Consider the following 16,211-nt stretch of genomic DNA (forward strand, 5'->3'; position numbering starts at 1 on the left):
ATAGTAAAGACACAGAACAGTTCCGTCACCACTGGATCCCTTCTGTTGCCCTTTTATAGCCATGCCCACCACCCTCCTCCCTGGCAACAACTATTTCCATAATTTTGCCATTTCAAGAGTGTTAAATAAATGGAATCATACAATATGTAAACTTTTAGGGTTGGCTTTTTCACTCAGCATAATTCCCTGGAGATTTATATAGACTGTTGCATGTATCAATAGTTTATTACTTTTTATTGTTCAGTAGTATTCCATTGCATGGACATACCACAGCTTGTTTAACCATTGACCCATTTAAAAACATCTAGGTTGTTTCTAGCTTTTGGCTATTATAAATAAAGCTGCTATGAACATTCATGTGTAGGTTTTTGTGTGAACATGTTTTCATTTTTTGGGGTAAGTATCCAAGAGTGTAATTGCTGGATTGTATGGCAGTTGTGTGTTCAGTTTTCTAAGAAACTGCTAAACTCTTTTCCAGAGTGGGTGTACCATTTTATATTCCTACCAGCAATGTATGAGTGATCTGGTTTCTCCCTCTGTGTCCTTACCAGTGTTTGGTGCTGTCATTGTATTTCATTTTAGTCATTCTGATAGGTGTGTAGTGATATCTCATTGTGGTTTTAATTTGCATTTCTCTAGCGGTTAATGATGCTGAATTTCTTTTCTTGTGCTTATTTGCCATCTGTATATCCTCTTCAGTGAAACAACTGCCTAAGTCTTTTGCACATTCTAATTGGACTGTTTGTGTTACTAGTCCTTTTCAGATATATGGTTTTAAGGTATTTTGTCCAGTCTGTAGCTTGTCTTTTCATTCCCTTAACAGGGTGTCTTTCACAGAGCAAAAGTAATTTTAAGAAGGTACAATTTATCAATTTTTCTTCTTATGGATTGTACTTTTGGTGATAAGTCTAAGTAGTCTTTGTATAACTCCAGATCCTTGAAGATTTTCTCCGATTTTGTTCTAAAAGTTTTATAGTTTCACATTTTATATTTAAGTCTGCAATCCATTTTGATTTGATTTTTGTATTAGTTGTGAGATTTAGGTCAAGGTTCATTTTTCTTTGCCTACGGAGTCCAATTATTCCAGCATCATTGGTTGAAAAAGAAATCTTTCCTCTACTGAATTGCTTTTGAACCTTCATCAAAAATCAGTTGGACATATTTATGAGGGTCTGTTTCTGGGTTCTTTACTCTATTTCATTGATCTATGTATCTATCCCTCTGTTGACACCACACTGTTTTGATAACTGTAGCTTTATAGTAGGCCTTAATACAGGGTAGAGTGATTCCTCCCACTTTATTTTCCACACACACACACAAAACTTATTTTCCTAGCCACTTGAGGGTAAGTTAAATGCATCATGACCTTTTACTCTGAAATACCTCAATTTGTATTTTCCAAAAATAGGGATATTTTCTTACATAACCACAGTATAGTTATCAACTTCAACAAATTTATCATTGACAAATGCTCTTATCTAATCTACCATTCATATTTAAAAATTTTGGGAAATTAACCCAGTAATGTCTTTGAGAGCCTTTTAAAAAAACTCCAACACAGGGTCTTGTCTAGGGTCAGGTACTGTATTTAGTTGCCATGTTTCTCCATCCTCCTTTAATCTAGAACACCTCCACAGTCTTTCTTCATCTCTTATGACATTGACACTTTTGAAGAATACAGCACCCCACCTTGGCCACTTTTAATAGTACAGTCCTCATTTTAGGTTTATGTGATGTTTCCCCACAATTAGATTTGGGTTGCATATTTTTTCTAGAATTCTCCATAGGTAATGTGTCATTCAGCATATCACATCTGGAGGCATTCAATTCTCATCTGCTTCCATTTGTGATTTTAATTTTGATTACCCAGTGAAGCTCTTGTCTGATATTCAATTGTTTGGGCCTACAAAAACGGCAATTTCATGATTTCACCTAATATATAACCTTCACTGAGGTTTTAGATATGTAACCTGCCGTCTGTAATGCTCAGTTTCCCCATCTATTAAGATTGCATATTAATTTTTTCTTCCCATGAGTATAATTGGGAGGGTTAAATAAGATAATGTATGTAAAATCTGGCACATGAAAAGAACGCCATAAATTTTAGCTATTAGTATCGCAGCCTGGCAGTGTTAAGGGGTCTTCGTTTTGATCTTCCTCTCAGTCTCTCCCAATTAAAAGCAAAATCTGAACAGAGAAAAGTGGTGGTGGTGGTGGGGGTCAGGGGTAGGGGGAGCCTCAGCTCTGCCCTTTCAGTTTCCACATCTGGAAAATGGGAAAATGCCTTCCACGCCTCAGAGTTGCTATAAGGTTTAATGACATTTGTGTAAAAGTGGCTGGACATAGACTAGATTCTCAAAAAATCATGGGTGGTTCATAATCTGTTGTATGAGGAAAATAGGAGTTTCTGTTAGAATTTAAAAAAAATTCTAACATAATGTGGACTCATTCTGAGGCAATAGCAACGTATGACAACATACAGTGAGAGCCCAGGACTAGGGAATCGCCCTCACTGAGCACGGTGTGATCTCTGGCAGATCCCTTAACCTCTCGGAGCTTGGACTTTATTGTCTGTAATATGAGGATGAAATCAGTGCACATCGCACGAGATTGCCGCGTTTATTGATGACGCCTAACTGTACCTGGCACTCCGACGACACCTCCTGCGGGGTTCCCCCGTCAGCCGCCCGGCGCTCAGCGCTCCCCGGGCTAGCGCGGCGCGCTCGTCCCACCGCCCGCCGGGCCGGCCGCCTCCCGCGGCTTCCGCGCCAGCCGCGGTCTCCCCCGGCCGCAAGCTCCTCCCCTGGTGGCCGCGCTCCCCCGGCGGCGGTCCGCCCCTGGCAGACGCGCGGCGGCGACGGCGGCGGCAGCGAGCGGTGACTCTCGGGCCGAGGCGGGCGGCGGCGGGGGAGGGGCGCGGGCGCACAGATGGGCGCGACTGAGAAGGGAGGCAAGAAGAGCCGGAGGCTGTTTTCCTCGCTGCGGCCGTGGAAGGCGACCCGGCGGCTGTGGAGGACGCGCTCGGCTCGCCAGGCGGCGCAGGGTGAGTGTGGGCGCGGCCGGCCGGGACCTGTTACCTCGCTGCCCGGGCGCCGCGGTGGCTGTGCGGCCATGCTCTCGGTCCCCCGGTCGCAGTCGGGCGGCGCGGCCTGGATGCCCGGCCCCTCCTGCGCAACCCCCCACCCCGACCCTCGGCCCCCGGAGATTAGACCAGTCCCCGAGCTCTGGACAGACCGAATCCAGGGTGGCGCGGGGACCCAATCTTACTCAGGTTTCCATCCCCCCGGCCCCCCAACACCTAGACCGGCGCCTGCAATGCAGTACCCGTTGGTTGGGGTACCCAAGGCTCCGTTCTAGGTCCTCCCCGTCTGGACCCACCCCTTTGCCAACCTGTCTGCGGCGACTCCCGGTTATCTCGCAAGCACACGCCATCCTGTCCTCACCAGGGCCTTAACTCACATCTGTGCAATCACTGACTCACTGCATTCATTCATTCCACAATTTTTATCGAGCCCTCTATCTGCCAGGGCTTGAAGAGACCAAGACAAGTAAGGCCCCTGCTCGTGGAACTACTTCTAGAGAGGGAGACAGATATTACACAAGCAAAACAGATAAATCCCCGTTACAATTTGCCATATGTGCTGGGAAGGAATTAGTCTGCTGAGAGAGGAGAAGACAGGGGCCCGAGCTTCCGTGGCAGGTGGACAGGGAAGCCTTTCTGAGGCAATGCCTTTCACTGAGACCTGAAGGCTAACTAGGAGTTACTCCAGAGTGGAGCCGGAGGAGAGCTTTCCTGCCGGAGGGAATAACAAGGGGAAAGGTTCCCAGTGTGCCTGCAGCGGAGCAAGAGGCAAAGCGAGGGATGCAGGGCTCCCATCAAGGCCTGGGCAGACCCTGAGGAGGAGTTCAGGTTTTATTCTAAGTGAGCTGGGAAGCCACTAAAGTGTTCTAAGCAGGTAAGTGACATGATCTGCTGGCTCACGGCTTCTCTCTAACTGCAGTGGCGATGCCTGCATCTCTCAGCCTGGCTGATTCCTACCCATGGGTCAAGACTAGTGCAAATGTGTCTCCTCCGTGAAGCTTTTCCTGGGGTTCCTGCCACCTGTAACTTCTCCTTTAGTATTTCATCGCCCATAGGGCATTGCAACTGTTATCTGGTATTATAGATTCCACGTCCTCATACGCTTCATTTTTGCATCCCCCACCAGGCTAAGTGCAGGGCTTGGCACTTTGCAGATACCTGCGTGTGTGTGTGTGTGTGTGTGTGCGTGCGTGCGTGCGTGCGCGTGAGCGTGTCCTGTCTTGTCCTTTTTGTCTGTTTCCATCATCTGAGGATCCTTCCTCTGAGAGGCTGACATGCCTTGATTTCTAAAATGGCCGACCTGTTCCTGGCAGAAGCTAGATTGCACCAGGGCCCTTGTCAGTGATATAGTCTCCTCCACCCCCTGTGTCTTGAGGGTTAAATAAATTAATGAACTAAATGAGTTAATAGGTGTAAAGTGCTGGCACATAGTAAGCATTATAAAAATAAATTTGATAAGACCAGCAATAATTATCTTTCAAATATTTATTGTGCTAGAAACAAGCTTCTCTCTCATTAGAAGTTATACTCTGAAGCTTGCCATTGTTGTCTTGCCAGCTTTCAAAATATGTGTTCCTACTTTTAGTCAATGCACCAATAAAATTCCTTTCCTACTGTCATCAAGAACTATTACTGAGGGCTGGCGGGTTAGCTCAGTTGGTTACAGTGCAGCCTTATGACACCAAGGTCATGGGTTCAGATCCCCCTACTGGACACACACACACACACACACACACACACACACACACACACACACACACACACAAACACAAACGCCACTGCTAAAACTTAGTAAAGCTGACCACCCCTTTTTTTGACTTGAATGAGATTGGTGATTGCAACAAATCTTCCTTGATAATTATAGGCATAGTGTTATTCCAGGTGTTGGGTGAATGCTTACAAAAGAATAAATGGATATTGCCACTGTAGTAACCTGGGCTAGAGTAAGTGTTCTAGTTTTATTATTTTTAAAACCAGGTCCTTACTGCATAGACAAACATCCTCTCCTCTGCTTCTCTGTTCCTGTCCTAGAGTCCTGGGGCTCATTGTCATCCTACAGCTTTCTTTTCTTAGCATCTTGGCTGCTCTCTACATTTCTCTATTTCTTTTCCTCTTTCCCCTTACACCCTAGGGATAAGGCCATTATAATATGTTATATGATACGCTACAGTTTATAGAATAGTTCAACTACAAGATCTCGTTTAGATCTTGACAAGCACCCTGGAAGGAGGGAAGACAGATGTTATTTATTTTGCTCATTTTATACCTGAAGATGGAAGCAAGAGATACTGGGTGACTTGCAGGAGGTCACATGACTGGTGAATGGTAGACTCAGACCTGATGAACCATACAGCACCCTTTCTGCCACAACTCCCTGGATGAAAAATACCCATGTTCCCATATCTATATTCATGGAAGGGAGAAATAAAATTAATAAATATCATGCATTGAAAGAAATCCATATCCTAATTTTATTTGATTTTTTTAAAGGTGGACTGAATTTCTCATGATGATGTCAACATCACTTTGGGCATCTAGAATCATATGCTTTCACATCAAACAGGCTATGATTAGAATCTGCCACCAGTAAGTGGCACACTAATAAACTGTGTGATGTTGGCCAGTGTACTTAATCTTTCTAAAACTCAGTTACATGTCATTTGCAAAATGGGAATGATAATTCCTATGTCATCATGTTACTGTACATAGAGGTTCCCAAAGGGCTGGTTGTTGTTTTTATTAATATTAGTCCAGTGCTTTGACCATATGGTCACACACCAAACATGGCTAGCCATGTGGCTGGAAAGTTCAGTAAGCTATGGGAAAAGACCGTAGCTGGAGCCTCTTTTGGGGCAGCTAATCCTTCCGGACCAACCAGGTCTTCCACACTAACATCCTTCTTTCTCCCACTTTTTTTTAATTAGGAAGCTGCAGGTGAGAAGTAGCGTAGCTTCTAGAGACTCTTGGCATCTTTTCATCTTAATGCTGTGTCCTGAACATGGCAGACATTCAATGAATATGTTTGAAGTGAATAAATCCTTCCATTCATATATGACGGTACTTCAAAAAGTTCGTGGAAAAATAGAATTAAAATATAATACAAATCTTTCCAAGAATTTTTTTAAGTACCCTGGTATATCTCCAAAATCAATGAGTCTGAAATTTATATTCTGTACACTTGTGACTATAATGATAGGATAAATACCTTGAAGGACAGTTACTGGGTCAAAGAGTATATGCTTTTCTTTTTTTTTAAATTTTGAAAGATATCGCCAAGTTGACCACCATACATTTGTGCTAATTTAGTTTCCACCAGCAGTGTGTAAGATTCCTGATTCCTTACTGAGTACTGGCAGATGTTTTAATACTGCCTATTTGATGGGTGTGAAATGGTACTTCATGGTTGCTTTATATTGAATTTCCTTGACAAGTAACGAAGCTGAGTATCTTTTCACATGAATATTGGCCATTCCCATGTAAACATCTATGAAATACCTGTTGATGTTTTTTTCCCCATGTTTTTACTTGGTGGTCTGTCCTTTTTCTTATCCACTTACAGGAGCTCTTTATTATAGATATTAATCATTTGTTGGTGTAGATGTCCAAACAATTTTTAAAAATATACCTTACCATGCAAGTAGTTCTCTTGGTACATGCAAGCTGTACCAAGTGGAAATTAACCCTTCAAATGCTTCTATTATTTCTAGAGAATCATATTTTAGTCAAATATCAAAACTTTTAGGTTATAGAAAAGGGAGCAAATAGATGATGGAAGTATTTTGTGAGCAGTAGACTTTTCTAGCTCTTGAAATTATGGTAGATAACAGGCCTCGAGTTCTTTCCACAAGAAATTACCTTCCCCAAATTGCACTGGGGCAAAGATCACCTTACTTAGCTGTGATATTCCTTGGGAAGACACAGGTTGGATCAGAATCAGTCTCCGTCAGCAGATAGTACTTTTCAGGACAAGTTACTTGGAGAAGAGGACAGAACACTTGCCATGTGATTGGTTGTATAGTTCCTTGCTGCCATTTTCTAGTCGTTCACATTGAATGGAGGTAATGATCCCTACCTAGCCAATTCCCAAGGGTATTGAACGATCAAATGAGATCATAAATATGAAAGAGTTATGTAAATGCCAGGTATATTAGTTAGGCTCTGGGAAGTAACCAACACTTTGCCAGAGTGGAAAAACCTCATTGACCTACAATCTTTAGGCCCTATCCCTTCTCCTACCACCTGTTCTGCATATATATAGGTGCATGATTGTAGAGCCCTGGTTTTTCCAAGCATGGTTTCCAGACCAGCAGCTGCAGGATCAGCAGCATCAACATCATCCAGGAACTTGTAGAAATGCAAATTCTCAGCCCTCACCACAGAGCTACCAAATCAGAAACTCTGGGGGTGGGGCCCGGAAATATGTGTTTTAACAATCCCTGCAGTAATTCTGATGCATGCTAAAGTTTGAGAACCACTGACCTAATGGGATGAACAAGGGCTTTAAAGCCAGCAAATTGTGGGTTTAAATCTCAATCCTTCCATTTGCCAACTTGTGACATGAGTAAGTTACTAGACCCCTGTTGGGCTTCCAAGCTCTTACCAATAAGAGGAGGAATATAGGATGACACTTCCCTCACAGGGTTGTGGTGAGAGGTAAATGACACAAAGTATCCTGGCTCTGCTACTTTTTACTTATGTGTCCTTTGGCAAGTCACCTTGTCTTTCTCTGGCTCATTGTTTTCATCTAAAAATATGGGAATGGCAAGAGTTAACATGTATGTATTGCTTACTGTGTGCCAGCTACTGTCCTAAACAGCGCATGGTTTTAAAATTTTATTTATTTTATTTTATTCTTATAATAACCCCATTATACAATCTCCATTTTACAAATGAGAAAAACTGAAGCAGAGAGAGGTTAAGTAATGTTTCCAAAGTTACACAACTAGTAAGCTGGGATTCGAACCCAGGCTGTCTCCTGTGGAGACCTTGCATTAAAGACAATACTTAGCAAATAATCAGTTCTCAGTAAATGTATGATGGTGATGATAAGAAAATTGGCTGGCAAATAACAGGTACTCCTTATATTAATTTCCTTGCCCTTGCCTGGTATCTTGGCTTCATGGGAGTTTACTCAGCTTTTCTTCCACAGGCCTACTCATAAACCTTCACCACACCCCACCCTCTCACCTCCTAGTCAGCAATTTTTCTCTCTCCATTTCACCTCTTTTAGGGCCATTTAGGTGCTCTGAGCAAACCGAACAGAGGTGTGGCTGTGTGGAGAGGAAGACCTAGTGTGGTGGTGCAGGTGAAGCCACCTTCCCTTTAGCCCACCCTGGCATGCTTTGGGAACAGATGAATAAGCTAGAAGATACTCCGGACAAGTCATTGATAGATTTGGTCTGTCTAATTTGGGACATATCTTTTTAGTCTCTCTTGGCTTACCTATCCACTAATCAAGAAATAGAATGCCTCAAAAGTTCTAAGGACACGTAAAAAGCTTTTTTGTGGCTTGGTTTTTCTTTAGAGTAAAATTTGAAGCCAGAAAATTTAACCCACAGTATTTCAGCAGCATTTTTTTTCTTTTCTTTCATTTTTGTTTCGCTAGGACAATAAAAAGCCTTATTCTCTTTCAATCCAGGGTCTCACTCATTGTTCTTGAACATTCTCTTCGGTTTTGCTCTTAAGATGGCCTCGCTTGCTGGGCATGACTCACCAGCCTAGTGACTCAGAAGTGGCATCTAACAAGACAAGGACTGTGCAGAGCTGTGAAGGGACTTCGTGGCCATTGGAGCCCTCCTCAAAGCTTTCTCTAAACCCAATTATTAAGATAGAGCATTGGGACTAGCTGGTTAGCTCTCTTGGGAGAACATGGTCCTGGTAACACCAAGGTCAAGGGTTCAATCCTCATACTGGCCAATTGCCCTCCCCCCCACCAAAAAACCCCCATCATTTCCATTTACAGGTGTTTATAATGGTCCTTGGTGCCAGTTTATTTGAAGCTTGGGGTCTGCCAGAGACATTGCTCCAAGGCTTGAGTCCATCATTGTCCCTCAATTGGGTGTGGCCTTAAGGTTTACTGTGAGGCGGGATGAGACTTCTGAGAGTTCACCTAACCCTGCTGGCAATGGCCACAGAATCAGGAGGTCTCAGGCTTCTGTAAGTATTTTCAGGAGGGAATATAAAGGCTCTTTCTATTTGATGAGGCCTTCAAACCTCTTTTAACTTGATTAAAAAAAAAAAGGATCAATTAAGGATGGATAGAGAGGTGGACACGTGATGAAGCGAAATATACCTAAATGTACTTGGATATGAGGCTCACTATACAATTCTTTCAGCTTTTTGTATGTTTGAGACTTTTCAAAATACAATGCTGGGTAAAATACAGATACCCTTAGAAATGACGACATTAAAACAAAACAAAACAATTATTTCCTTTTTAATGTAAATAGCAGCCCTCCTTCCCTTCTCCCACCTCCTTACTATTCCCAGCCTTAGACGTTTTCTTTTTTTTCCTGGGGGAGCCTGCATGAGTAAAAGGGAGTGAGGCTGGCCAGTGGTTGGCTGCTCCTTTATGCTAAGGGATTTTTATTCTTCCTGATACGTAATTCTCACAATAAATCTACAAACTAGTTATTATTTTTCATATTTTATGAGGAAACTGAGGCTCAGAGGTGTAAACGTCATCCAAGTCACAAGGTAATAATATTAATTTCGCAGGATTTATGGAGCCCTTATTTTATGTGTCAGGCTTTGTACCATGCACTTTACATGTATTAACTCGTTTAAGACTCACCCAACCCTAGGAGGTAGGTACCACTATTACCTTCATCTTACAAATCAGGAGAGGTGCAAGAACTCATCCCAGCTTACTCTAGGGGACAGTAAATGGCAGAGCCCATGATTGAACCAACTTCTTCGGTTTTAGAGCCCTTGCCCCACTGCTCAAACCCAGTCCTTGGCATTCCTTTGCCTAATTTGATAAATCAGCATGCCTGTGGAAACCTCTTGACCTGACACCACAAGCTCCTGAGGACAGAGAGTATTTTGTTCAGCATTGTGTCAGAGCAGTGCCTGGCACAATGGATGTTATTGAATGAAAGAGTAAATGAATGGTGGCTTCTCACCACCTACCTCCTTACCCTCTCAGCCTCCAAAAGTGCTCCTACTGGGCACATTTGGCTGTCCTGGACTTGGTCTTTGGGGATAGAAATGACTATTTCTTTGATGTAGTTTATGGGCCAGTGGTTCATTTGGTGTAATGAAGGTAGATTTTCCTCATTGGTCTTAACTTGTGACAGAAGAGCAGAAAGGTATTATCTACTACCAAAGAAAAATGGGAACCAAAAACAAATACTTAAAGTTTCCCCAAACTTTCAGGTAGTCTTCAAATTATGGCAGCTAGATATCAACTCCAGGACCCCTAGTGGCTATGCAGGCTTTCACTCTATAGCCATGTTTGACTCTTGGGCTGCAGTAATGAGCAGGTGAACACTGGCAATTAGTCCTCTTACGTGTGCCCTAGCAGTTGGTAATTATACCTTACATTTATATAGTGCTTAGTTTACAAAGTACTGCATCCGTTCTACCTTTTGATCTTTCAAACAGCCCGGTACATACACAGGGCACGTATAATTAGCTCCACTCTACAGATGGAGAGACTGGTGCCAAAGAGTTTAAGTCATCTGTCCTACATCACTCAGTTAATAAATGGAAGTGGTAGGTCTTCAGCTCTCTTATCTCAACTCCTAGTCTAGCAAATTTTCCATGTCAATGTTGTATTTAACCCAGAAATTTCTTGGGATGAGAGCAATGGATAGATGTATTTCTTTTTGTTGTTTTTTTCCCAACTTAGTTAGGTCCTGGATTGGGTCAATTAATCTTTCTGGATATCAGTTTACCAATCTGTATAATGTGGAATAAACACTACCCATCAGTGAGTGCACATAGAACAGAGGGGGCTATGCGAGTTCAGAACCGAAAAAACAATTTCGGAGTGAAGATGTTTGGAAGAGACTGTGACAACCCTTATTCATTTTTCATAAAATAAGTTAAATGTCACCTCCTCTTGCCACCCCTATCTAAAATGGCACTTCTGTAGCTTCATTACCATGCTTCATTTTTTTCCCACAGCATTTATTGCCATTTATTATGTGTTTATATTTGTTTATTTACTGCCTGTCTGAATCCTCCCACCAGAATGTAATAGCCAGAGAGCAGGGACTGTTTTCTGTACTTCTGAAACCCTAACAGGTGAAACAGTTCACAAATAAACATTTGTTGAATGAATGATCTGAAGGAATGAATTAACGAATCCAAGCTATGTAATGATTCAAAGTAAGCTTGAATTGAATGACTGAAAAATGTGCTTGAGTCGTCCTTGCTCTCCAATAGAGGGTTCTCAAGGTCTGGCTTCCTCATACCTATTCCTGGTTCAGCTACTCAGTGGCTTACAAACAATCACTAAAGTTTCCTTGAGTATTCAATTTACGTGTGAAATGGGTTCAATGACCTGTGTCCTTGCAGCAGACATAGGTTATTGAACCCAAGTGGGCAGCTTGAGGACTGGGGGCTGGTTCTGTACATTGTTGTATCCCCTGCACTTAGCATAGAGACTGGTCCACAGAGAGTTAAAAGAAATGTTTGCTGAAGGAATGAATGAATAGGTAAGAGGAAACAAAGCACAGGGCTCTCAGTCTCCCTCCAAAATTGAGATTACCATTTGAAAATAAGCCTGGTACGTGGCACAGACATTCCCCTTTCAACCTGAACCAAATCTCTCCAGAGAGAAGGAGACACTAAATAGTTGGTTCCCTAACCTGAAGGAAGGAAAGGCAACCCTAGGCTCCTGATCCAGTTCCATGCCATGTTTTGGAACTTGTGTTTACGTCTGCCTTCATCCCCATCCTTTCCGCTCCAGCATAAGCAAAATTATAACTCCGCACAGCGACTTGCATGCAATTATCATAGCCCGTGTGCTCCGCCGTTGAGGGACTTGGCCTTTGAGACCGCCGTCTGTGAATGACAAATCAAAAGTCAGGGTTGCAGAATCAGCCGGACTTTCCTGCTCGTTTGCAGCAGAGGGAGGAAGCAGAGAATGAAAGATTCTGAAAATAAAGGTAAGGGGCCAACTGCAGAGGGGAGGCCAAAGATGCTAGGCATGAGATGTCACTCCACGGACATGTTTAGTTTTCGTGACTGATTTGAAAATACTGTGCATATGTTCTTTTAAAATTCTAGTTATGTAAGAAATATGATGACTTTAAAAATAACTGGCTGCTGGTTTCCAAATACTGTGTCATTCAATTTTCCATTTTTGTAGTACTAAACGTAACTATATTTTTGCATTCTCATTTAATCTTGACTGAGTAACATATTCCCATTTCACAGATTTCCTTATTTGTTTGGCTCCCAGAATTTTGATAATTTTATTTTGGAGGTGTTCACAATAGTTAATAATTAAAATGTAGGTTTTCAGTATAAGATTGGATTGGAATAACTGAAATACTTGAGACTTCAACAGTTTGGGTTCTCAAGACAAACGTTAACGGAGAATCTCTTAATGAACATTAATCTTTTCAGGAAGGCCCAATGGGGAGCCGTCACTGACCTTCAGAACTGTTTATCTTGCAGAGATTCGGCTGCAAACTACCGCCCGCCTTCCCCCAGCCTCCACCCCCTCCATCTCTGATACATTACCGCGCCGCCCCGCTCCTAACCCCCCACCCTCTGATTCTGCTGGAGGGATGGAGGAGGAGAGAAACGGATGTAAAAACGAAAACTCAGAAAAGGAAGGGGTTCACTGAAAATGAGCCAACCGAATTTTAAGTTCAACAACAAGGATTCTGGGGTTTTAAATTCCGAGGCTCCTTAAATTTTCTGCCGCAGTTAGGGGAGGAGCGATAGACCCCTAGGTCTCAGGAGGCTGCACGTGTCCTCGGATCCCGTTTCCAGGAGGGAGCCCTGCCTTCCTGCAGCGTTGGTCGTGCTCCCGGTCCGCGTGCCCGAGGAAGGCGCCGAGGGGCCGCGCGCCCGGGGGAAAGCGCTTGGGCGGCAGCCGGGCGTTGGGGAGAGCTCGGAGGACGCCATCTCCGCGCCGCGGAGCCCTGCCCCTGCTTCCGCAGCGCTGATTTCGGGGTTCGCCACTACCACTTTCTCCCCTCGGGCTTTCAGTGCCCTCGCTGCGCAGCAGTTTGCACCCCACCCTGTCCTCCCGGCGCGCTGCGCTTGAAGGAGGCCCCGGCGCTTTGCCCTTGGGTTCGGGGGCTTGCGCGCGCAGGTGCAGCTGGACGCTGCGCCCGGAACAGGTTACGCGCTGCTCCTCGGCCGCCCGCGCGGCCAGCGACCCTCCCTGCGCCGGAGTTAAGTCGTTTGGGTGATTCGGAAAACAACACAGGCCCCAAGCCTTCCTGCGTGCAGGGCCGCCGGGCTTGGCCTTCTCCAGTCCCCCGGAGTCTGCCACTCTCTCTGGCGTAGTATACGATTCCCATCTTGTGATGGGCAGTTAATACATATGTACGTAATTCACACAAGCGCAACTTGTTGCCAGTGGGGAGACTGGTGTTTTAATCTCCTAAACTGTTTGTAATGAAGGCTCTTAAGCAATCTCACTTTCTAAACTGAGGCTTTAAAAGGGGCCAGAGTAGCTGGCGTTGGTAGTACTAACATCTCAGGTTCCGGATCATTCACATCCACGTATCGATCTATGTGGTTTTGATGTTTAAATTTTAATTCAGCAGGCTTAGTAGGGAGGAAAACAGCTATGCATGGGCTTGGTAAATGGAAAGAGGACCTATTTACTCTTGTTTCTAAGCCAGCCTCTTATGGACAAGTACTCTGTGTGTGTGTGTGTGTGTGTGTGTGTGTGTGTGTGTGTGTGTGTGTGTGTGTGTGTGTGTGTGTGTGTGTGTGTGTGTGTGTGTGTGTGTGTGTGTGTGTGTGTGTCAGTGGCTGGGGTTTCTGGAAAGAAAAAATTTGCTTATATGCCAAGTCATGCTAGGCCATGGACATGATTTAGAAAAAATTAAAACTGCATGAGTTGGAGGTTCGGATGGAGGTTATTATTCACCATTGTTTGGTATTGAAACACTCCCTATTTCTCAGTATATCAGCATGTTTTAAGCTTCAAATCCCCAGCCTTTTTTGAGGGGACTTGGTATTTAGAATTTAGGTTTCAGTTTGTATTGGAAAGAGCCTTGGGTTGGGAGTTAGGATAGTTAGGTTCTGGCTTGTTCAGTCATAACTCATTAGTGACCTCGGACAAGACCCTTTATTTCTTTGGGTCTCAGTTTCTTTATCTCTAAAATGGAGAGATGTTAGACTAGATTACTATCTTTAAGATTGTGGGTGGTGAGAAAGCAATTTAGTGAGTCTAAAGCCACATTTTAGATAGATGAAATACAATAGAAAATGTCAGAGACCATTACACATGGTAAGGGTAACTATTGTTTCCTGAAACTTCTGTTTTAAGCATTTTTGTTTATGTATGTCGGTGTAGGCTGTATTCTGGCATCAGATCTGTTTTTTTCATTTTTTAACTGTGAGTGCCAGTTAAAAAAGTTTGAGGAATATGGAAATAAGTCATAGCTTATTAATTTGGTTTTCAAGGAGTCTGTGAAATGTAGTTTTGTATGATACAGAGAGAGGTCAGTAGTTTAATTCAGATTTTCAAAGAGGTCTAAGACCTCAAACAGGTTTTGAATTATTATATTTCTAAGGTCCCCCAAGCCTCTTCCAAGCCAAATTCTTTGAGATCAAAGAATATCTTCAGGGTTAGGAGATGGGAATGTGTTGACAGAGATCAGCTGAGTGTGTGATGTGAGGTGGTGTGTGCATGTGTGCATGTGTTGAGAAAGTGTGACCCTGGGAACCAGACCATGAGAACTATTTGTGGGCACCCAAGTACCAGTTGGCAACCTGAATGTGAAATATAAATTGACTAAAAATTAGAGAGTTTGTGCTGAAAAGGACCATAGAAAAACTATTAAGATGTTATGAATTCTTCGGAAGTCAACTCTCTTTGTAAAGACTGAAAAAGGGAAAGAACCAAGTAAAGTAATTTAAGGTGGTTGGTAGGGCAAATAAATCATGAGGATGTTGGTAGGCAGAAACTGAATTTCTGTAAGCTACCGTCACATGACGGATGTTCAGTAAATGTTGAATTGTGGTTTAACTGCCTTTTTTTCTTTTCCCTCGTTTTAGTACATCTTAAGACAGTCAGTGAAGTTTTTAAATACAAAAGACATTGTATAATATTAACACAGCATATCTCAAAATGCTTTGCAAGCCAGGAAAAAAAATTATGTATGAGGCAACTAAGAAGAAAATTGTTGAATGAGTTAATAAGTAGATATTGGCAAACATGACAGCTAATTATACTAATAACAACCATAGCTCCTACTGAATGAACAGCAGTGTGCGGAAAGCTCTCTGTGAGGTGCTTTACATATTGTCACAACACTGCAAGATAGGTAGTATTTTACATGTAAAGAAATGGATTAGGAAGTTTGTACAGGGACACATAGCTAATAAGTTGCAGAGCCAGGATTCAAACCCAGGTCTTTTTACCTCCAAAACCATTCATGTGGTAGCAAGGGCTTGAAAAGAAGTAGCATTGTAAAATTACAGTTTTAATAAAATTGTCAACATCATTTATCATTAGAATTAATTTACCAATTATAAAAGGGGAAACATGAACCTTAGAAAATGATGGCTTTGGCTAATTTTCTAGGTTGTGTTTATTTGGAAAAGAGACTTTTTAACTCTTTAAGTTCAGCTCCAACTTTCCCTCTTAATAAATTCTTTGAGTATTTTATACAATAAGGTCAGAGAAGCAGAGATATGAAAGAATAGAAGCAGAGAATTTGAAAATTTGGTGGCAATTCTTTTGTCTACAAGATGTTAGAAAAAATAGTTCTTTCAATTTTTCTGTTTTTTTTTTTTAGGTTTTATTTTAAAATAACAAACATGACATTTTGTGAGCAAATAAAGTTATGCATAGCATTTTAATGTGCTAAAACTAGGATTTGAGTGTTGTCTATGCCAGTGATTCATGAAAGAATTTTTTACTGGAAGTTATTACAAAATCTGATTGGGAGTTTGAACAGGGTCCTAAATATTAGGCCCGAAATAT

The 16,211-nt window shown here is 42.6% G+C and overlaps 1 protein-coding gene across 3 annotated transcripts in view; it reads left to right on the forward strand.

Annotated features, from left to right (window-relative positions):
* The first annotated feature begins 2,928 nt into the window (after nucleotides 1-2,928).
* DNAJC6 (DnaJ heat shock protein family (Hsp40) member C6) overlaps nucleotides 2,929-16,211 on the forward strand; it is a 134,690-nt gene continuing 121,407 nt past the window's right edge. The window contains exon 1 of one of the 3 annotated variants that reach the window (XM_063104275.1): nucleotides 2,929-3,043. In XM_063104275.1, coding sequence (XP_062960345.1) covers nucleotides 2,929-3,043 — 115 coding nt within the window. Of the gene's footprint in view, nucleotides 3,044-12,176; nucleotides 12,199-16,211 lie in introns of those variants that run through there. The other 2 variants (XM_063104278.1, XM_063104276.1) reach the window with 2 other exon arrangements.

The sequence above is a fragment of the Cynocephalus volans genome, chromosome 8 (genome assembly GCF_027409185.1).
Source record: "Cynocephalus volans isolate mCynVol1 chromosome 8, mCynVol1.pri, whole genome shotgun sequence".
Taxonomy (NCBI): Eukaryota; Metazoa; Chordata; class Mammalia; order Dermoptera; family Cynocephalidae; genus Cynocephalus; species Cynocephalus volans.